At 40.9% G+C, this 22,352-nt stretch overlaps 1 protein-coding gene across 1 annotated transcript in view; it reads left to right on the plus strand.

Annotated features, from left to right (window-relative positions):
* Nucleotides 1-21,658, plus strand: part of LOC146469393 (uncharacterized) — a 53,356-nt gene extending 31,698 nt beyond the window's left edge. The window contains exons 26-36 of the mRNA XM_085123421.1: nucleotides 917-1,021; nucleotides 2,656-2,925; nucleotides 4,496-4,666; nucleotides 5,778-6,020; nucleotides 6,386-6,553; nucleotides 8,444-8,617; nucleotides 10,304-10,546; nucleotides 12,378-12,695; nucleotides 15,960-16,112; nucleotides 16,968-17,497; nucleotides 18,976-21,658. Of these exons, the coding sequence (XP_084979547.1) occupies nucleotides 917-1,021; nucleotides 2,656-2,925; nucleotides 4,496-4,666; nucleotides 5,778-6,020; nucleotides 6,386-6,553; nucleotides 8,444-8,617; nucleotides 10,304-10,546; nucleotides 12,378-12,695; nucleotides 15,960-16,112; nucleotides 16,968-17,497; nucleotides 18,976-19,305 (2,705 nt within the window). The 3' untranslated portion in view covers nucleotides 19,306-21,658. The remainder of the gene's footprint in view (nucleotides 1-916; nucleotides 1,022-2,655; nucleotides 2,926-4,495; nucleotides 4,667-5,777; nucleotides 6,021-6,385; nucleotides 6,554-8,443; nucleotides 8,618-10,303; nucleotides 10,547-12,377; nucleotides 12,696-15,959; nucleotides 16,113-16,967; nucleotides 17,498-18,975) is intronic.
* The last annotated feature ends 694 nt before the right edge of the window (nucleotides 21,659-22,352 follow it).

Below are 22,352 nucleotides of genomic sequence, written 5' to 3' on the forward strand. Positions count from 1 at the left end.
AGTCTGAAAATTTAAACATGATAACTATGTTAAAAACGTTTTGAGAAATGAACTTTCAAAGTATCAAGATTTTACAAACAACGTTTGGCCGGCTGGCACCCAGCGGTACATTCTTTTTAAATTCCACATTTTTCAGAAGCTAATTTCTCCAAGAATAGTCAACCCGTCGCTCTGATGTTTACCCTGATAAGCAAGTGTGGCATGCTCGTTTAGTTTGTGCTGTCCATTTCTTTGTAGAATATTGTTGATATATGCTAATGAGGCGAAAGTAAACAATGTCACTAAGGAGATTCTCCTATAATACATAATTGTGTTCAACTTAAAAAACACTCAGTCCTTAAGACTTTTCAATTTAAAAAAGCGTTTTATTAGTTTCATTAGTTTATTAGCATTAAGAGGCAATGATTGTAAATATAAGTAACGACCATTGTAAATTACTGTAAGCTCATATGCAGTGTTCCAGATAACTTTCAAAATCAGAGAGCCAATGAAGAATTTTGAGGGGTCAATAGCTCTGGTTTTCTCTAAATCTTCTTAAGTTTGTCATTCATTTTGTCGGGTCAGGAAGCCAGGTTTCTCGGGTTTTTGACCTGAGACCCCTCTCTTATCTGGAACACTGCATATGTATTTTTGTCTTTAATTTGTATCTTTGTTAAGCGCGGGTGAGCATTTCCGTATGAAACCCGCTTAGAGTCGAGATTGTATGGGACAACGTTGATTGAGTGAATGGATCTTGGGACGAGTATCTGGCAACCCTCGCAGATTTTGCAGGGGCGGATGACATCATCACCAACTTGGCAAAGGAGAGAGAGCCTGGTGACATTGACAGCACTCCCTTATCTTTGGTTGTAACTAGTTTTATAGTAAGCAGGCCACCCTTTGACACTCATTCAACACATTCCTTTTAAATCCACAGGTGATGCAGGTTTGCCTGGTCGTCAAGGCACAAAAGGTGAACCGGGATTAAAGGGAGACGCTGTGATTGGACCAGCAGGTGAAAAAGGAACTCAAGGACCTCCTGGTAAGGTTTAACTGTGCTATCGTATAGAGAGGTTTTCAACTGAGTGCCTTAAAACCAAAGGCAAAGTAATTACTGTGGCCAATCACAACAGATGCAAATGGCATCGTGAGCAAATCAGAATTTGAAGCAAATACGTGTTACTGGTGCCAATCATGGGAAAATGCGTGCGGCCAAGTCACATTTCTTGTTGTCTTTTTCTGATTGGTTGAGAAAGTGACGCAAGCTTTGCTAGCCAATCACAGAGCGTAATAAACGTAAAACCAAAGCAACCGCGAAAATTACTTCTGACACTCAATTGAAAACGGCTCTGCCCTAAAGGCTCTTAATAAAAGCTCTTGGCTTGCAATTGTCTAAAGTATTTTTTTTTTGAAGGAGCTATTTTCAGGGAAGGTTGTTAAAAGCCTAAAACCTGACCATCTGCTGGGGGTAATGTTTGGGAAGGCTTATTTTCAGAACGCTTTTTTTTTTTTAATCTGAGTTTATCTCAAAATCAAATTTGTGAATTCGTAATGAATGTGTTGAAGAACGCGGATGACTGTATTGATTGTAGAAACGTTTAAATATTTTTCTTTAAAGTTCTACATTGTATTGATGTTCGCAGAACATCGGTGAGAGATGCCCAGTCAATGGTGCATAGTATGTTACTCTTTTCCCACATTCAGTCAAGGACGTTTCTATACATTACAATCACGTTATAAATAACGATTAAAGATTTCAACGTGTCAACGAGCTATGTTCTGACATTCTTAGGTTTACCAACCAAGATTTTTCAAACAGAGGTTGAGTTATCGGGGTAAATTTGAGCCAAGGGAAAGTAAAGTTAGTTCGCAGTAAGCGGGGTATTTGAGCTAATGTTGTTCGAATTAGCTGATAGTAAATGACTGAAAATATGGCGTTTAAATCTTCATATTAACTTGCTTCCATGGATCATGGACCTTTGAATTATTAATTGAACGGTATTCGAATTTATTGTGGATATGCTATTCTGGGCACCTTTTCATCTTGAACGTCTTAATAATCTCGGAAAGATTTGAGACCATACGTGACAACAATGTGCTTTGAAACCCAATCAAACCTGAGAATGATGTATTATTCAGTGAAGACACAGGCAAATTCGGAAAAAGAAATTCCATGTGCTCCTATCAGGTGTCGAACCTTAGACCTTCTGATTACTAGTTCGGATGCTCTACCACTGAGCTACAGGAGACTCTTGGGAGCTTAGGCCATTAAACTAGGTTCAACTAGGATTTGAATGTCAATGAGTGGCATATGCGCAATGAAACAACAACAACAACTTCATTTTTCACATTTCCTTTTAAGATAGTATTAATACATATATGAATATTTAGTTAATTTAAAGTTTTAAAAACATTAATACGGATAACTAAACATAAATATCTAATGTGGAAACGCCTAGCACCTAAGTAAACCATATAGTTTTCTAAGTTAGACACTAGTCTTGTAAAGAAGCATTTGAAAGGAAATGTCATGTAATATTTTAAGCCTGGTGAACAAATGAGAATAATGTATTATTCAGTAATGACACAAGCAAACTCGGAAAAAAGAAATTCCGAGTGCTCAATCAAACCTGTACACCATACATTAACACTATATCTGCTGGGTTTTCAATCAAGGTCAACCTGGACAAAAGGGTGAACCAGGAATACCAGGCAATCAGGGACCTAAGGGACGAGATGGTGAACCCGGTCCTCGTGGAGATAAGGGAGACCCAGGTCCTGAGGGTAAGGCAGGCCCCAATGGTACACAAGGAATCAAGGGCGAGGCTGGTGAACCAGGAGATATCGGAGACAAAGGACTTCCAGGAATTCCAGGAGGGCGTGGTCCAACTGGTGATCAGGGTAGCCAAGGACCAGCTGGTGACCCGGGTCCCAACGGCGAACCAGGTTAGTTTGCAAATTGAACCTCGTTTATCTCGAAAAAGGCGTCGTTACCCCAATTTTCGTTTTGGATCTCAACAACCCTTTGTAAGATCTGCTTTACCTGCGTAGTTATAAACCGCGCGAAAATATGCCTGTGTAAGAAGGCGCCACCCATAGAACGCATGCGCTGTAGCAAAAGGAGACATCGTCCTTAAAGGGGCAGTGTTTTCAAAATAAGCCGTCGGCCGTCGCATGCGGCGGCAGCTTTTCTATTTGCGACGCCTATTTTCACTCTGATAAATCCCCAAAATAAATAAAGCGATTGATAAATAACTTACTAGTCTACCAATGAGTTAATAAAGCAATAAACAAACAAGCCTGGCTCACATTACGCAGAAAGAATCACATAAAACTAGAATGAACGACGATCGAAGCGAACGTCGAGTGAACGTGGAGTAGGCTCAGTTGCTGGGCAGCGTTTTCTTTTAGCCAGTTCTTCATGTAGTACTCATTATAAGCACATGGCGAACTTCGCGTGAATTGAGTTGCCGTAAAGTTGGCATGAATTTCGCACTTAAAGTTGTGACACAGAGTTCGGTCAAAGTTGGTATAGATTGCGTAAAGTTTGAGTACAGTTCGCATACAGTTTGTGTAGAGTTCGCATACAGTTTGTGAAAAGTTGGAGTAGAGTTTGTTCAGCGTTTGCGTAGAGTTTGCGTAAAGTTTGCGTGTAAAGTTGTTTTAAATATACAGGAAATTATTGTTTAGGTTGATAACAACTACGTTAGTCATCGATTGTTATCTTCAGCACTGATGATGTGTTTTGTGAGACTGACAAACGTTAGTCAAAATCTTCTCAAGTGGAGGCAAGAGCCATATGAAAATTCTGAAGGGTGACGTACTGAGGCCCTTTGGTTTTGCTTCCTGTTTAAGCCTGTAAATATTATAGCTTTTTTATAACCAATAAAGTGACAAATTGCCACGTTTTCAACAAGACTCGAACTGACCGTTTAGTGCTTCAGAATGCAGGAAAATGCATCTCTGAGAGTATAACACGTCAAAATTTTCTGGGGGGGCATGCCCCCAGACCCCCCTAGAAGGCAAGGCCCTCCGGGCCTTGCGCAGACACTATGTGTCTGCAATGACTCCGTGTCTGCAACGTCTACTTTAACAGGTCCAACTTCTACTTGAAAACCTACTGAAAACGCTGAGGGGCAGTGTCGCCGATATTTTTTAGTGTGCCTTTGAATAGCCAAAAAACATTTCATTATATTTTGTATCGATGGAATTGCTAACATAATGATTCAGTAATGTTAACAATTACCCTACGAGTATACATAAGCTAGTATTTGTTATCTCCTGCTGCGGATGGCTTAGATGGTAATGGATTACAACAGTTCTCTCCTGCGTATTTTGGAGAAATTGCTAAAAACGTGTTTAAAGTTTGTTCTTCATTGGAGAAGCCAATTAATATTTTCCCCCCGCCCTCCCCCGAGTGCTCTACGAACAATTTCATATTGGAGAAAAAGCTATATGTTAAATATTTGAGTGACAGTACCCCTTTAAAGATGATCTCTGTTTTTTCCTTTAAAAGGTATAAAAGGTGAAGTTGGCATACAAGGTAGAGATGGCTTTCCAGGACTTAAAGGTTCCAGAGGCGTTAAAGGAGAAGTTGGTGCCCCAGGATTTTCAAATGCCACAGTAATACCAGGACCTAAGGGAGATAAGGGAGATCCTGGTCCCCCTGGGCAGTCCGGACGAAATGGTAGGCACTTAATGCACTTTCAACACTGTTGTACTGGCCCACGTTGTTTGAAAACCGATTAATGCTCATCCACGATGAAAAGTTAACCAATGTTTCCAGCTTGTTCGTTAAACTTGAAAGCTAACTTTAAGCTCGTGCCAAAGGAAAGTCTACGTTAAAACTGAGTGACAAAAATGTTTTTGCAAAAATCGTATAGATAAGTTATTAGGGAGCTTAAGCAGCGGCGACGAAAACGACAACTTCACAAAACAATAGGTTTAATGAACTAAAACAATCGCTCTGCACGTGCGTTTCACATTTTGGTATATTTCGCAATTCTTTGCTGCCCTCTGCAAAACAACAACGTGAAATGACCAACTTCTAGGTTTTTTGGAGAACGTGAGCACACGACGGTGAATTTTTCATTTTCTTTCTTAACTTCAAGGCCACTCCTACCAATTTGGTTCCTAGGAAGTTCGCCGTTTCTGTAGTTTTAAAAACGGTACGAGTTTAAAATGTTATTCTCTCCAGTGGGCTAGTCTAAGGTTAGCTATTCCAGATTTCTTAAGGTATAAGAAATATGATGTCAGCAAACTTGAAAAGTTGGGATTCCATCACAACAATACTCTCTTTGATGCAAGTGAAGCTAGATCGAACATTACTGTAACTTGCTTATCCAATTAAAGGCTTCCTTACCAAATGGTGCAAAGAGGTTACACGATAAATTGACCTTTCGAGAGGACTTGTGTGAGATTTATCTTCTCCCATTTAATGTCTGTATAGAAGTTGAGCGTGTTGAAATGATCGCGACGTAGCACAAATGCCGTTGCCGTCGTTGCTGCTTAAGTTTCCAACAAGTCAAAGTTCACTTAAACCTAGATGAGCTTACTCAGGCTTTGAACAACTGGGCCCTGGGGCAAGTTGCATAAACTTTAACGTCTGACGTTTGTAGTTACGACTGTCATTAAGTTTTAAGCAACTCGCTTCTGGAGTACATATATGTTATTGCGACAGTGTCTTAGTAGACCTCGTTTGTTTGTTTGTTTATTTATTAATTGATTAATTAATTGATTGATTAATTTATTTATTTATTTATTTATTTATTTATTTATTTATTTATTTATTTAAAAAGGTGAAGATGGCTCACCTGGTGCAGCAGGAGACCTTGGTCCACCCGGTCCAGCAGGAGATAAAGGTGAACCTGGACGTCCGGGCATCGCTGGACCACCAGGACCTCAAGGCCCAGGAGGCCCCAAGGGAGATCAAGGGGAAGATGGACCTGTAGGAGCTGAAGGGGCAAAAGGTGAAAAGGGTCGGGGAGGACCCCCTGGGGAGAAAGGAGATCGCGGTAATGACGGAGCACAAGGTATCCAAGGTAAGAATGCAGGTTTCTGTTAAGACTCTGAGCACATTTTTTATTCTATTATCGTCTATATGGGAAACTGAAAGAGCAACTAATATTGTCTCAAGTACCATGTGAGCGAAAAATACCAAATTTCATTTTGTGAAATTCTGAAAGACACGTAGCACTGTTGAAAAGTACCCTCTTCTCGGTGTTTGGAAATGTTATGAAACACTCCTCATGTCTTATACGTTACTTCAGAACATACAAATTAACAATAGACTGGTGGTATAAAATCTCTGAAGCAGCCCCACTGCGCAGTCAGAAGCCACTTTCTAGAATAAACCAAATAAACCCTACCTGCTCATTAAATGTCTGTATATTGTTTTACTTTGCAGGTGATAAGGGCGACGCAGGGCTGTCTGGTGTTGGACTACCGGGTGACAAGGGTGACAGAGGGAGTGAAGGACAAGCTGGAGCAAGAGGAAAAGACGGTGAAAAAGGAGAGAGGGGAGCAGACGGTGCCCCTGGGCCACCTGGACCAACGGGCCCACGTGGTGATGCAGGTAAATTTCAGTGGAACCCTGTATTATGACCACTAATTAAGGACGGTACCTACTTTTTCTACTGCGCATACATTCTGCGCATCTCGAGATACTCGGGTTTCCTATGGGTGGTGCCTACTAATTTAGGGATATTTTTGCGGGGTTTAAATATGCGGAAAAAGCAGAACTTAACACGTGTTCTCAGCATCCAGAAAGATAATTGGGGGTAAGCATGCATTTTTTAGAGATAATGCTTCAATTTGGGGGGGGGGGGATGCCTTACATTTCTTTGTATTTTTACTGCTTTGTAGAATACAGTCGACTCCCGATAACCCGAACCTTTAAGGGAAATTGAAAAAGATTCGAGTAATCGGGAGTTGAGAGCAAATGACCGAAAATAAGGAAAAAACGGTGTTTAGTATAATTTATATTCATACAGTGTAATTATAGAGAAGTCGAGTGAAAATGGAACGATATTTCCAAATTATAATCAGAACGTAACATAACGTGAAACAAAACAAAACAGCAGCAGGAGAAGACTAGGTACTAAGAACTTGAACTGGAGAGACACGTTTTGTTAATGCAAAAAAAAAAAAAAAGACAAAGAATACAAAGGGCTGCTTTAAAATGAATTCAATGTTTTGGACTGTAGTACTGTTTGTTATGACCTGTCACGGCTTGACGAACTTGGTTCGAGTTATCGAGGGTAAAATTATATAGAAAATAACCTCAAGGCATAGTTAGTAGCTAACTATGCCTCAAGGGAAAGGAAAATTGCTTCGAGTTAGCGGGAGGTTCGAGCTACCGAGGGTAAAATTACAGTTAATGTATGAAGGAAATCCAGGGAAAATCGATTTTGGTTCGAGTTAGTAAGAGGATTGAGTTAGCGAGGGCTCGAGTTATCGGGAGTCGACTGTAATTGTTACTTAATTATCTCTAAAAATTGCCCCTCTAACCCCAACTTTCTCTCTGGATTCTAGTAACCCATACTAAGATCTGCTTTCCCCGCACAGTTATTAACTGTGCAAAAATACTTCTGCATTAGGAGGCACCGTCCTTGATGCGACCGCTATTTTTTTTTTTTTTTTTTTTTTTTTTTTTTTTTTTTGTGGCCCAAAAAATCCCAGCCCAGCTATTTCCGTTATCAAAAACCTTGCTAACACGGCCACCTCTTAAATGTGCCCTAAAGCCACTGTTTGGGGTCCATCCAGACTGTTATTTTCTTCACTAATTTACTTTGTTTTATAACAAGACCGCTCCAAAATTGCCTGGTGACTAAATAGCACTCGTAGGGAAAAAATTGGCAAAGAAAAGCCCGACTTTCTTCATGAAACTGTATTTGCCAACAGGTTTAAAAGCTATTTATTTATTTGCTCAAATTTCGTCTTCTAGTTGTTGATTTCTTCCTCCGCTGTCCTCTCCTTTGCAGCTCTTTTTAAAACCGTTAATTCAACCATCTTAAACTTTTAAGTAATGTTTGAAAAACCAGCCGAGTGGTTTTAAACCAACTTCAACTTTCCGAAGATGAACGCCTTTCAAACAGATGAAAGCAGCTTCCTGAACTCTCCGACGGTATTAGAAAAAGTTGGGCCAGCTATTTCAAGACCGGCGCTTCTCATCAACGCGCGCATGCGCCTGAGGTCTAGAGCCCCATTTACACCAACCAAACATGTTTAATTAAACCAGGTTAAACAAAATGAAAACTGGTAACAGGAAGCTGAACCATTGGCTTTAACTTATGCTTTCATTTGTGCTAAATCAGTAGTCAACAAAAATCCAAAAGCACCTTGTATGAAAGAAACAATGTCAAACTGTGTTTAACTAAACAGGTTTTAAACGTGTTTAAGCCTTGGTGTGAATGAGGCATAAGACAGTGTTGTCACAAGCGTACTGGTTGTTTTATTTCAATAGGTTCCGAAGGACCCAAAGGTGACAAGGGAACTACAGGTGAAACAACTGTGGTACCAGGACCCAAAGGAGATCCCGGTCCTCCTGGAGTAAATGGACAGGATGGTGCCGATGGACAAAAGGGTGAACAAGGACCGCCTGGTCCATCAGGTCCCCCTGGACCCAAAGGAGTAGCAGGTCTGATATCAACATGTAATGATGTATATCCTCATCTCAGTTCTTCGTATCTTTCTTATGGTGCAAGTTGGGAGAATTTGCATTCCATCTTGATGATCATTTCCTTCATTCTCATGTCTCTTTTGTTTGCTCAGTTTGTGATACTGTAAGGGCAAATTAGATGTTTGCCACTGCTGATGCTTAAAGGGTGTATTTGTAGATGCGAAAGAGACGTTGGTTGAAAAAAAAGGGGGGGGGGGGGGGCAAAAGTTCAAGTTCTTCCATATTTTGGAGAAATCGTCAAATAACTGATTATAGCTTGTTTTTCCTGGGAGAAATCACTTAACATTTCCCCGCGGTTGGGAGGGGGGTAATCTTCGGAATTCATGGTGCGGGTGTACTGCTTGATACGATACGATACGATAACTTTATTTAGACTCGGTCTTTCCATCAACTATATATTAATCATCATAAACTAGCTATCTATATACCTGACTAAACATGAATTATAAAGGAAAACAATAAAACAATAAATGCTGTTTTGCTTGGAGGCCGTGTTTAAAATCCTACTTAAAACTGTGGCGACTCAATTTAGTCTTAAAATCATTTAAGGAAGTCACTTGGCGTAATTCTACGGGTAAACTGTTCCAGTTCTCTTTTAATAATCTCTTTTAACAATCACTCCCTGACCCTATTTCAGACAAAAATATATATTTTGCCGTAGCCTTTATCACAGTTTTCCGTTCCTTGAAATTTCCAGTAACTTACCGGGCCCAATAACTATTTTTTTTAATGCTTTTTCGCCAATTACGGGCATGGTACTTGGCCATTGTTTTCATGGAATAACAAAGATTTTAAAAATTAGCATTCAAAGCTTTTAAAAATTGACTTCTGTTTAGAGACACTTTTAGGTCCCGGTAAGTTACCGGGACTTTCGAGAAACGGCCCTCTGGCCTCTAAGATTTATACCATTTTAAGATCTGGGACAAGTTGCATAAAACTTAATGGCAGGCGTAAATGCTATCGTCAGACGTTAAAATACTGAATGTGACTGAGCTGAAGGTCTGGCGTTAGAAGTTACGCCCGACGTTAAATTTTATGTAACTCACCCCTGGTTTTTAGAATCTATACTCTTCCCTGTAAAATTGGATTATCGCTCATTTTCGCGTTTAAAATTTCCCGCACGCCGCTATTTTGGATTTTATGTCTTCATACCTTTGCCAATATTCTGGATGAAGAAGTTCTTTACTGTAGGATAATTGGTCAACCGTGTGACGTAATTGAATCCAAAATGGAAGCGCGCAGGAAATTTAAAAGCGAAAATAGGCGATAACAAAATCCAATTTTTAGAACACTAAAATACTACCTCCACTTTTTAAACTAAGCTTTAAAATTAAGACACTATTTCCAACAAATAAACGTCAATTTGTTGTAAGAGTAGAAATTCCCTTTAGTGTGGACAGGACCTGTTATATCAGGAAATTATTTACTCTCTCTACCGTCTTAGCAGAGTCAGATAACATTTAAGATTTTTGGTTTCCTGGTCGACCGTGTTACTGTTAAAGAGTCTGTACTAATTTTAACGCATTTTTTGTCTTGGTTGGGGGAGGGAGGCTATCGTAACCATACTTAGTTACGTTCATCATCATGATGTATGTTGTGGTTACTGTTGTTGAGATTGTCTTTACGTTTTCTCTTTTATTTTAGGTGACAGAGGAGGGACAGGCTTAGAGGGTCAGGTTGGTCCCCCTGGTGATGCCGGGGAACCTGGTAAAGATGGGGACCCTGGTGAAAAAGGAGAGCAAGGCCCAGCTGGTTCTCCCGGTGCTAAAGGAGACAGGGGGGGAGACGGCTTCCCTGGAGCTCCTGGAAAGAGGGGTGAAGCAGGACCCCCTGGGGAAGATGGCGCAAATGGCCAACCTGGTGTGAAAGGAAGCGAAGGGGCACAAGGTATAGTTCCTTAGTTCAGGAAGACGAACTCGTATAAGAAAAGGGTCTTGACAGTCCAACTCAGGCGCAGGTGTTTGTGTCTCGGGAGCTCCATGCCTGACGTTTGAAGCCGGCTTGCTCGACGACAAATCTGTTCAAACCTTTTCACGAAGAAGACAGTCAAATTATGTTCTAACCTTCTTAGTTAAACCTCGTGCAAAGAGTATAACTGAGGGGAAATTGACCGTTTCAGTTGCACAACTTCGTTGTGCTCGCATGCCAATTTCAATCTGCCTCCTTTTTGAAATTGCGTTAGATAGACGTGAAAACTGTGCTGAGTTAAGCCATTTTATACTGCAGGTCCAAATCAAAAGGTGATCATTATGCAGATAGTTGAAACAGATAAGACTGCTAAAATGTACATGTAAAGAGCATTCATTTTAATACAAATGGGTGGGATTTCATCCGACTCAAAGTTTATGACCACCAGCACCAAGAAAGTTCTGCTCAATAGCTTTAAATTTCATGGGTTACACTTACTGATTTCAAACATGATCCTATAGGGTAAAACACCCTTACACAGCAAACATTGTAAACGAAAAGTGCTGCTCAGTAACTTTCGCTTGAACGGTCACACTTGTGGATGTAATCACCGGACTCCAAAGTTACAATCACCAGCATAATAAACAGCACCACTGGAAAGTACTGCTCAGTAGCTTTCATTTGAATGGTCACACTTTAGGATTTCTTCCACCGGTTCAAAAGTTAGAATTTCCTTGTACAGCATAATAAACAGCACCACAGGAAAGTACTGCTCAGTAGCTTTCATTTGAATGGTCACACTTTGGGATTTCTTCCCCCGACTCAAAAGTTAGAACTTCCTTGCACAGCATAATAAACAGCACCACAGCAAAGTACTGCTCAGTAGCTTTCATTTGAATGATCACACTCAAGGGTTCCGTACAGCATAATACATATCACAGTAAAGTACTGTGAGTTATCTTCTTCGAATATTCACAGCTTTACCCTTGAGTGTAATAAGCGAGGCCACGGTAATATACTGCTCAATAGCTTTCATTTTGATGACCATATGTAAGGATTTTATTGACAGACGAAAAAGAGAGAACCGCATTGTACAACGAAGTAAACTTACCTCAGGGCTGAGTTGCTTGAAGCATGGTTAGCGCTAACCATTGGTTAAAGGGTATTAAAACCTATAGGTTGTCATGGCATTTAACCCGGGTTAGCGCTAACCATGCTTCGAGCAACTGGGCCCAGGTCAATAGTTTTCATTTGAATGTAGAATGACCTTCTGATGACTAGACACCATTTGAATCATCACTTGAAAGGGAAAAAAGCTTGCTGCATCCTGTATTCAGCCGCCTGCTGCCAGGGCTATGTTTGAACAAATAGATAACGGGGTTAGTTTCTTAAGAAACTGCGGTGCTGCGTCGGTGGGGAGTACAAACGAATGTTTGGTTTATCAACAGAGTTGATAACTAAAGGTAAATTGGCCACCGTAAAGAGATTCGAGTGCGACGTTTCGAGCGTGAGCCCTTCGTCAGAGCGAATCGAATTCGCGCAGACGTCAGGAGGGCTAACGCTCGAAATGTCAGCACTTGAATCTCTTTATGGTGACAAATTAAGTTGTCAATTCTGTTGATAAAACCAAACATTCGTTTCTACTCCCCACCAACGCAGCACCGCAGTTTCTGTAGAAACAAACCCCATTATCCCCTTACAGAAAAGAGGCGAATGCTTAGAATTTTACTTTCAGTACAATGTATCGTCAGAAATTTACAAATTCAACCGAAGTATGTATTTGAACAAGTCTAATTTCTTTCAATTCCAGGACCTCCAGGGAGCAAAGGAGAGGCAGGTGCAGAAGGGTTACCCGGAGATATTGGCGAGCCCGGTGACCCAGGGCAAACCGGCGCTAAGGGAGAACCTGGCTCTGTTGGCCCTTCTGGGCCACCTGGTCCCAAAGGAGAAGCTGGTCTTGATGGTCTTCAAGGGGATCCAGGAAAGGAGGGTCCTCCTGGCGAAGATGGACCCATTGGTCCTGCTGGACAGAAGGGTAGTGAGGGAATTCCAGGTCCTCTTGGGGATAAAGGAGAGCGTGGAGCAGATGGAGCTAAAGGAGAAAAGGGTGTTGCTGGTGTCGGCCTGGGTAAGGAAAACGTATTCTTGTACTGTTAATCCTTTAATCCCTTAGAGTGCCAATTTGCACATAATTCCAAAACTCTTTCAATATTTGACAAATTTCTATGAATTTTTGACACCAAGATTGTCTTGCGAAGATCTACTCATTAAAACGATGAAAACTTAACCCCTTCCCATATGTGACATGGTTGACCACCCCATAACTTTTCAACTTTTCCCCTTAGAAGTTGTGGGTCTTCAGGCATCTCTCACATTAATGAACATGTTGAACTGCAAAATAAGGTATATTTTAGGGGTGTACCAAATATACACAAGGATTGGGACATTTTTGAACTTTTGAATTTTTACGTTTTAAGGCCATTTATCTCAAAGCCATAACTTTTCTCATTCATAATAGACCCTTCGCCAAAATGACGGCCGAAAATTCAAATAAGTTAAAATTAAAAACGTATACCAGCACTAGCAAGAGCACTTTTACTTAAGTAACCCTGCAAAGTTTCAGCATATCATATGTAACATCATTTGGGAAAATGATTAACAAACGCTTGTATGATTGGGGGTATGACGTATACCCCCATTCATACAAACGTCTGTAAATTTGTCAAATTCCATCTTACATTTCCTAAGCTGATATAACACCTAATATGCTGAAACTTTGCAAGGTTACTAAAGTAAAGGTGCTCTTTCCAGTGCTGGTATCAGTTTTTCATTCAGTTCAATTTTAACTCATTCAAATCTGTTGCCGCCATTTTGGAGAAGGGTCTATTATATCAGTTATGGAATACACTCATGAGTAGCTTTAAAATGGTATATCACACCTGGACATTGAGTTTGTAGTCCTGGATCTGGAAAAAATGTCGTTTTTTTTTTTTTTTTAACTTTTTTTAAAAATTTATTTATATCACTTTCAATTTCAAACTACATACACCGTTTGTCGTTTTGCCTTAGGAGGTAAAGGGGTTATTAAAGGGCCAGTGTCACCCATTTTTTAGTGTGGGTTTGAATAGGCAAAAAACATATTTGTATGGGAGGCTAGCTATTTCAACAGTTACGATCGTAGTTAAAATTGGCTTTTTTTTTCAAATTTCGTCTGATTGATTTGGAAAAATGGCTAAAAACCGATTGTATTTTATCCTTCCTCTGAGAAATCATTTCGTATTTCCCTGTCGGTGCTGTAAGAGTAATTTCATGTTGGTAAAGGGGTTCTTGGTCTATTTTTGAGTAGGTTTGACCAACACACAGCAAATTCTCCGTGACAGTGCCCCTTTAGAGCGTTTTTCGATTGAGTGTTGTAAAAACAAATCCAAAGTGATTTCTCTGGCCAATCACAACATATGTAAACAGCACAATCAGCCAATCAGAACTCGAAGCAAATACATGTAACCTGCGTCAAGCGCGGGAAAACGCGTGCTACCAAGCACAATTGGTTTTGGTTTTGTTTCCCATTGGTTGAGAAAATGGCGCGAACTTTGGCAACCAACCATAGAGTGTCGTAAAGCAAAACCAAAGCAAACGCGAATTACTTTCGACACTCAATTGTAAACCGCTCTAAGTCCTCAGGAATTGACCCTGTTGGTTACTTAGTAAGTAAACCCCTTCAGGCGGCTGGTATATCGAAGGATAATGCCCAAGGCTGGAAGATTGTCTGAAAAATGAACATTTGGGTCAGGAAGCGAAGCTTGGAGTGCAACTGTGAAATTTTGAGGACGGTCTTTAAGCCGAGGGTATTATCATCCGATATACCAACAAGCCGGGGAGTAAGGGGTTTCTTTATTTTATAACCCTCCGATTCATTTCTGAAACACGCGCGCTTTACTGTGGAAAAGGGCAAAAAAGACAGTGATGGTCACGGCGCGATTGCAGCGAAAGAAATGTAAGCTAGCTAGCTTACTACATTCATTAAACTGTGATTGGATTACTACGACAAAAACCTAAGCTGTGACATTCTTTTTTTGCTTGGTTTTGCTTTTTGTTGTTGTCGTTTTCGTTTTTTCGAAAACAAAAAAAACTGGGCGACTGTTTTGAAATCAGACGGCAACGCGAACGAAGACGTCGCTTGAAAATATCAGTTCGCGTTACTTGTACTACTTCGCGATTATTCCTAATCGTTCAACTTCTATAATGTGGCCGAACTATAAAGTAACGGAACAGGTGGGAACGGCGTTCAAGCTGAGGCAGAGAATGAAAAATTAACCGTTCTGTGCTCACGTTCTCTCCACAAAACCTTGAATTTGGCGAAGAAATATACCAAAAGTTATTACAGCTGAACGCTTGTGCAGGGCCATTTTTTTTTCTCATTAAGGACGGTGCCTACTTTTGCCACTGGGATACGTTCTACGCATCGCAAGATACTCTGGTTTCCTATGGGTGATGGCTTATAATACAGGGATATTTTTGCGCGGTTTTAAAACTATGCGGAGAAAGCAGAGCGTAGCAAGTGCTCTTGGTATCCAAAAAGAAAATTGGGGGTAACCATGCATTTTTCAGGGATAGTAAAGCTTCAATTTGGAAAAAATCGCCATACGTTGCTTTGTATTTTTCTGCTTTTTTTAATAATAGTTACTTAATTATCTCTTAAAAATGCCCCGCTACCCCCATTTTTCTTTTCCGGATTCCAGAAGCCCATACTAGGATCTGCTTTTTATTTTTATTTATTTATTTTTTGTTTGTTTGCAAAACACAATGTTTACATTACTTATAATACGGGCTACTTACACCACTAACAATACAATACCCCACTTACTTACAATTCAATACATATAGGATCTGCTTTTCCCGCATAGTCATAAACTGTGCAAAAAAAACTTCTGTATTAGGGAAGTGGTCAAAACTATTATACTCGAACAGGACCCACCAAACCCAAAAATAGATGGTGGTCTCTGCCTCCACCCCCCTTCCTCGAAACCTCAAAAGATGGTGTCTTTATTGCATAGCCACCCCTCTATCCAGCAATAAAAAATGACAGTGAGATTCAATCCTCACTTTGCTTGTTTATCTAGCAATGCTGACTCTTGCTAGCTGAATTTTTTTTGTGTCAACTCAAATTTTAAAGCCAATAAAATTTTGTCTGTAATGTTCACAAGGAAGGTGGTGTCTTCGATAACCCCGCTACCCCAGACAAGGTGAATCCTCTTCGAACAAACTTGCTTTGACCAGTTCCCTTAGGATGCACCGTTATTGTTTTGTGTCGTTCTCGTTTCCGTCGCCAAGGCAGCTTCTTAAATTGCCTAACTGAGCCGCCTTGACAATGGTGTCTGTGCTTGTTTTACAGGCGAGAAGGGGGAGAAGGGCCAGCGTGGGGAGGACGGAATTGTCGGTCTTAATGGCGACAAAGGTGATGCTGGACCTCAAGGACCCCCAGGGCCTCGGGGACCCAAGGGACAGCCAGGTGACCCTGGACTAGATGGATTTCCTGGAGTGAAAGGTATGCTGTTGTTTTTTGTTGCCTGGCCTAGCGTGAGGCGAAGGTTGACCTCTTCTGGAGCATAGTTCTCAACACGAAAGGCAGTAAGAAATATAGCGCATTTAGATGGCCAAACTAACCCTAGCCTAACTTTCCCAAACTGCGTAAGGAGCAACATCTGAACGGAGAGAACAAGAGATCTAATTGCAAAAAGATTAGGCGAAAGCCACAGGATTCTTAATACAAAAATGACCTTCAGCTCATACTTTGACAGTATCAAACCTTTAGTTGGTCTTTTGTGATTGAGTTCAAAGCGCAGACAAATAATGATGCTTTTGTCTTCCTTGACCGGCAAGAAGTCAGGTAGGAACGGGAATATTAGCGATTAATTTCCCGGAAGCATTTGGGAGAACGGCAAGAGCATCTAAGCCTTTCAGCATATACCTAAAACTCCTTACTTGAGGACTGGAAGAAACTGAAAGGAGCAAAATTTACTGTGGTTGCCGACTAACTACGGCTACTTTCTGTCTGTTTCCGCCATCTTGCTACGATAATGCCGGCGCAAAATTCGAACCTCGATGTAGCCTGCATACAGGCGTTTATGTAGCCGAGAGCGAAGCGCCAGGCGATGTCACACATTCTGCGTATTCCAATCATCGCTAATTTATTACACCCAAGATTTTCAGGTGTTTGTTTGTCACGTGTCCGGCCGATACCTGGGTCTTTCCCCAGCCCTCCCAATTTATAAGCAAACGCCCTGGGAAAGAGGTTGACTGATGAAATTCTCTGTTCAGTAGTTTTCAAGTGGTTCATAATACATCGCCAAAAACTTGCCGTACAAAGTGATCAGCCATCATTGTCTGCCTTCTTCTACAGGTGAACCCGGATTGGATGGTATTGAAGGTAACATGGGACCCCCCGGTGACGCTGGACTGCAGGGTCCTGCGGGCAGTGTCGGACTTCCGGGGCCTCCGGGTGAAGCGGACTTTGGATTTTACGTAGTAAGACACAGTCAAACCACAAACCTACCAGAGTGCCCCTTGGATACACTTAGCTTGTGGGAGGGTTACAGCTTGTTATACGTGCAGGGCAATGAACGCGCCCATGGCCAGGATCTGGGACAGCCAGGCTCTTGTCTGCAGAAATTCAGCACCATGCCGTTCCTGTTTTGCAACCTGAACGAGAACTGCAACCTGGCTTCGCGTAATGACTATAGCTTCTGGCTGTCGTCACCCGAGCCTATTCCTATGATGCCTGTATCGGAAAAAGACATCAGACCTTTCATCGGTCGCTGCCGCGTGTGTGAAGCTCCCTCCATGGTAATGGCGGTACACAGTCAAAGCACAATGACTCCGGACTGTCCAGACAATTGGGAAATGCTATGGAATGGATACAGCTTCCTGATGGTAAGTGGGTTGATTGAAAGGGGACAACTCACTCAGTAGAGGGTCAGTCTTAAGGCCAGTGCCTCCTTTTGCTACTGCGCATACCTTCTGCGCATCTCGGGATGGTCCGAAAAAATCGGATTTCTTAAGGGTGGTGCCTACTAAAACAGAGATATTTTTGCACGGTTTATAACTACGCGGGAAAAGCAGATCTTGGCAAGAGTTAATGAATTCCGAAAAGGAAATTACAGGGTAACCACGCAGTTTTCAGAGATAATTAAGCTTCAATTTGGGAAAATTGCCATACATAATTTTGTACTTTAGCGCTTTGTAGAATTATTGTTTCTTAATTATCCCTAAAAAAATTGCGTGGTTATCCCCAATTTTCTTTTTGGATTCCAATAGTCCTTGCTAAGATCTGCTTTTCCCAAAATGTCAAATTCACTTTCAGGGAAAAAAATTCTAAAACTAGACCGTTCACTGTCTTGGTTTTAAGTTCAACCGTCTTCTGGGTCTCGTTATATCTGCACACTTACAAATTCCTGTAAGCTTGAAATTTGGTGCTCGAAAAACAAAAATCCACTTGATCTTTACTACCCACGTACAAATTACTGTAAGCTCTAAAAGGGGGAATATTGGGTAATTGTGTCTCCCTGCGAAAAAAATTGTTATCTTCGAGCAAAAGTTGTATCCCTACGCTGAGGTTTTGTTGGCGAACGAGCGGCGAGATCGAGGGATAAAAGCTGAAAACGGTTGAAATTTTATTTATTTTAGAAATTATAATAAACCAACAGCGTTTTTTTTTCGCGGCACTTTTGGTCTGGTAGTTCCCCTTCGAATTTTAAAGTCGTTGAAACTAGCATATAAGCCCTCGAAGCTTCACTACGCAGGCTAATATTTGTTTTAAGAACATCACGTCTTCCTGGGCAAGTATAAGCCGTTAACACCTCGGCAGAAACATTCCGTTGATTCAATGCCAAGCAGGGTATAGAAATCGTTATTCTCTTAGTACAGGACCAATTATAACGCTCTGAGGGCTGAGTTGCTCGAAGCATGGTTAGCGCTAACCATTGGTTAAGAAGTATTAAAACCTATAGGTTGTCATGGTATTTTTTTCGCGGCACTTTTGGTCTGGTAGTTCCCCTTCGAATTTTAAAGTCGTTGAAACTAGCATATGAGCCCTCGAAGCTTCACTACGCAGGCTAATATTTGTTTTAAGAACATCACGTCTTCCTGGGCAAGTATAAGCCCTTAGCACCTCGACAGAAACATTCCGTTGATTCAGTGCCAAGCAGGGTATAGGAATCGTTATTCTCTTAGTACAGGACCAATTATAACGCTCTGAGGGCTGAGTTGCTCGAAGCAAGGTTAGCGCTAACCATTGGTTAAGAGGTATTAAAACCTATAGGTTGTCATGGTATTTAACCCGGGTTAGCGCTAACCATGCTTCGAGCAACTGGGCCCTGGTCTTCAAATTCCTTTTCTCTTGTTCCCGACAGCACACGAGCGCCGGAAACGATGGCTCGGGTCAGTTGTTGTCATCCCCAGGCTCCTGCCTGGAGGACTTCCGCACCTCCCCCTTCATAGAATGCCATGGTCGCGGCACTTGTCATTACTACGGAAGCACCTACAGCTTCTGGCTGAGCACCGTGACGGACGAGGAGCAGTTCAGGATACCACAGCCGAGGACTATTAAAGCTGGCAATCAGAAGGAGCACGTGAGTCGATGCGCGGTCTGTATGAAGAAGGTGTACAACAACAACAACGGCAATGGAAATGGCAACGGCGGCGGAGTGGTGGATCCGATAGGAAGCGATTTACCCAACTAAGAAGTTTTCTTTCTCTAATTAGATCGCGCAATTTCTTTCTAAGGGCCGTTCAATGTTGTTGTTGTTAATTTTAGTTCAGCCTTTTTCCAAGAGCCCCATAACAGATTTTCAAGACCAAACTGTTTTCGCCAGTTATTGTATTATTGTAAGGAGTTTTTCTTCTCCTGGTAGTTACTTACACAGCTTCACGGTCAAAGAAAGCTTTCTTAGTGATGTTGCGTTTTAAACCCTCAGTGTACAGTAGTGAAAAAGGTAGCTAGAGTGCTGGGTCTATCTCTTCTTTTTCTTGTCTATTGCTTTATGGGTGAGTAGCATTTTGCTAAGGACATCACTCAATTACGTAAAGAAACAGTATCCATTTAGTTGAGCAATGTTAATGTCGGAGAAGAAGAAAAGATAGATCTTGGTAGGTGTCCTTTCGACGCTATTGCGGTTCCTGGTCGTGTTAAAAAAAGTTTTGAATCTCTTTTTGTAGTTCCCTCGTATTATCAATATGTACCATTATCCACGCGTGGGAACTCGAGGCAAGGGAACGCCTGAGGCAGCCATGATAGGGTGAGAACTTTCCGCCAATTAGAGCCTTTTTCGATCGAAAACTGCGCAGCATCTCAGCCCGCATTGGACGTTCTAGAGGTTTCTAAGCAACATGACGTCAGCGGTTGCTAAGCAGTGTGACGTATCACCAAGCGACCGCTGAGATAGGCACTTTCCTAATGCCCCGTGTTGTTTCCGGCTTGCCAATATGAATTGGGAGCTCTCGGTTTCTACGACGAGGTTTTCACAAAACTGGCTCTTGCCTTCCCTATTAGGCTTCTAATTTTTGTCTTGGAAGAGTAAGGAATTAGTTTATAACAAAATACCTAAAACTGCAGTAAGTAAAGAGTATTAAGAATTACCAAACAGAAACGCGCACTTTGTCAAAGTCGCATTTAGATCACGCGACTGTCGAACAATTATTGTGCGTACAAAAAGTATCTATTTTATTTTCGCCCAGAGGTCGCGTTCATCACATTTTTCTATCGGCCGAGGCAAACAAACTTCACAGTGATCACTCCTAGGCAATTAGCAACGATAATAATTCAATGATCCAAATCAGAACTCGAAGTAAGAATTTCCAACATGTACCAAGCGCGGGAATCTTGTAATTGGTGCCAAGCGCGGGAAAACGTGAGTAAGCCAAGTCTATATTGCTTTTGATTGGTTGAAAACTAGGCGTCTTCGCTCTGATTGGCTAGAGCGCGAGGCATTAGATTTTAAACCAATTACAGTCGGTAGAGAACTGTTTTAATAGAAGTTTAATTTAAGTGAATTCTCTTCATGCAAATAATAGGAAATAGAAAGCATGTGTTAATTTTTTTTTAGCTTGGCTTTATTTTCAGTTAATTCTTTCAATGCAAAAATAAGAATAGAAATCTTGTGTCAAAATTCTCTTGTTAAACGTTAATGTTGGTGAATTCTAGTAATGCAAGAATAGAAATATATAAAGCATTTGTTAAAATTCTTTAGGGAACCACTTGACAGTCTTTTATTTGCCAATAGAACAACAGTTACAGTTAGTTTTACAGATAGTATAAAAGAATTTTCAGTTTTTGCTGTTTTTCAAAGGATCACTACACAAGAGAGCCATTCAGTCCTCCTTAATTCATTCCAGTTTATTTTTAGTACGAGTTGTTCTTAACGCCAATGATAGAGGAGGATTTCTCTTAAGTAATGGACTCTTGTTCCTATATTAAGCCTATATATTCTATACATTACCTTGATGGGATAAATATAAGGGAATTAGGTGTGAAGGTACCAAATTTCTGTTTTAGGAAATAGCTTTCTTTTGGCACAAGCGCTTGTAGAACATCTCGTCTTTATCGTGTCAAGTTTGGTTTCCAATTCCAGCACGAAAGCCCGCAAGTTTTGACAAGAACGAAAAATCTATTTTTCGGGCGTTAGCCTGAATTCCTACTGACTGTTAAACACTGAAATCAAGTCAATTTTGAAAAATGATGCTTCCTGATAAGTTATTTTGCTTTGCTATTGCTTATTCAAATCAGACAAACGTAAACATAATTTGTTAAGCTTAAGAACTATTTGTATTTTTACTGTTGATATGTGCCAACGTATATATATAAAAAAAAATCAGAAAAATGATAAAAATATTTTAAGGTACCGTAAGTGAATTAAACAAAGGCAATAGGTAAATAACAGTTTTCGCTTTTTTCCTTAAATTGTACAACTTAAATTCTTATAGAAGATTAGTAACATCCGAATTTTTTAAAAGAGATGAAATGAGATTGATTATTATTTGTAAATCTCCTATAAACAATGAACTAAGCTTGTTAATAAAGACTTTTAATTTGTTTTATTTGAGCTTACTTGGTCACAAACGGATCCAAGATTTTGAAGGGGAGAGGGGCGGGGGAATGAAGATGCTGTTTGCAGGAAGATTTGTAAGCGCCTCGGAGTCATTCCGTCCCCAGGGGGGGGGGGGGGGGGGTGGGAATAGTTTATCTCCAAGGTCCAAACCCTTTACCCTTTATATACCATTTTTGATAGGGGAGGTAATGTAGCCCTTTCATATACTTTCTATACTCAATGGTAACCTTTTCACATACCTACCGTTAAAACAATGCATCTCTTTTCGGTCGGTCCGTTCGAAATATTTGAAAGCCCTTTGAAATACCTAAATGACCGTTTTTCCTACCCATTTCTACACTTGAACTCATGAAATCCTTACCCATTTACCTCTAGCCTGAAAGAGGTACCCCTTCGTTCCGAGCGGAGCCTCCCCATTATAGGAAGTACTCCCACCCTAAGCCCCCTTACGGGAATTCCGTTGTAAAACGCGGCAACTACGAAATGGAAAAAACGTATAAAGACTATTCTAATAGCGCCTTCCTGATACGCGAATCACCATCAACCAAGGTGCTATTTACATTGATGCACAGCTGGTCGACACCATCAAGGGCATGCAAATCAGTGAAAGAGCACCTACAGCGCGAAGAGATCCCTTACATTTTCCACTTTCGCATTCTTGCCCCTCTCGGGATGAACCACTT

This window comes from Pavona decussata, unplaced genomic scaffold, assembly GCF_977016875.1.
Source record: "Pavona decussata unplaced genomic scaffold, jaPavDecu1.1 SCAFFOLD_124, whole genome shotgun sequence".
NCBI classification, from domain to species: domain Eukaryota; kingdom Metazoa; phylum Cnidaria; class Anthozoa; order Scleractinia; family Agariciidae; genus Pavona; species Pavona decussata.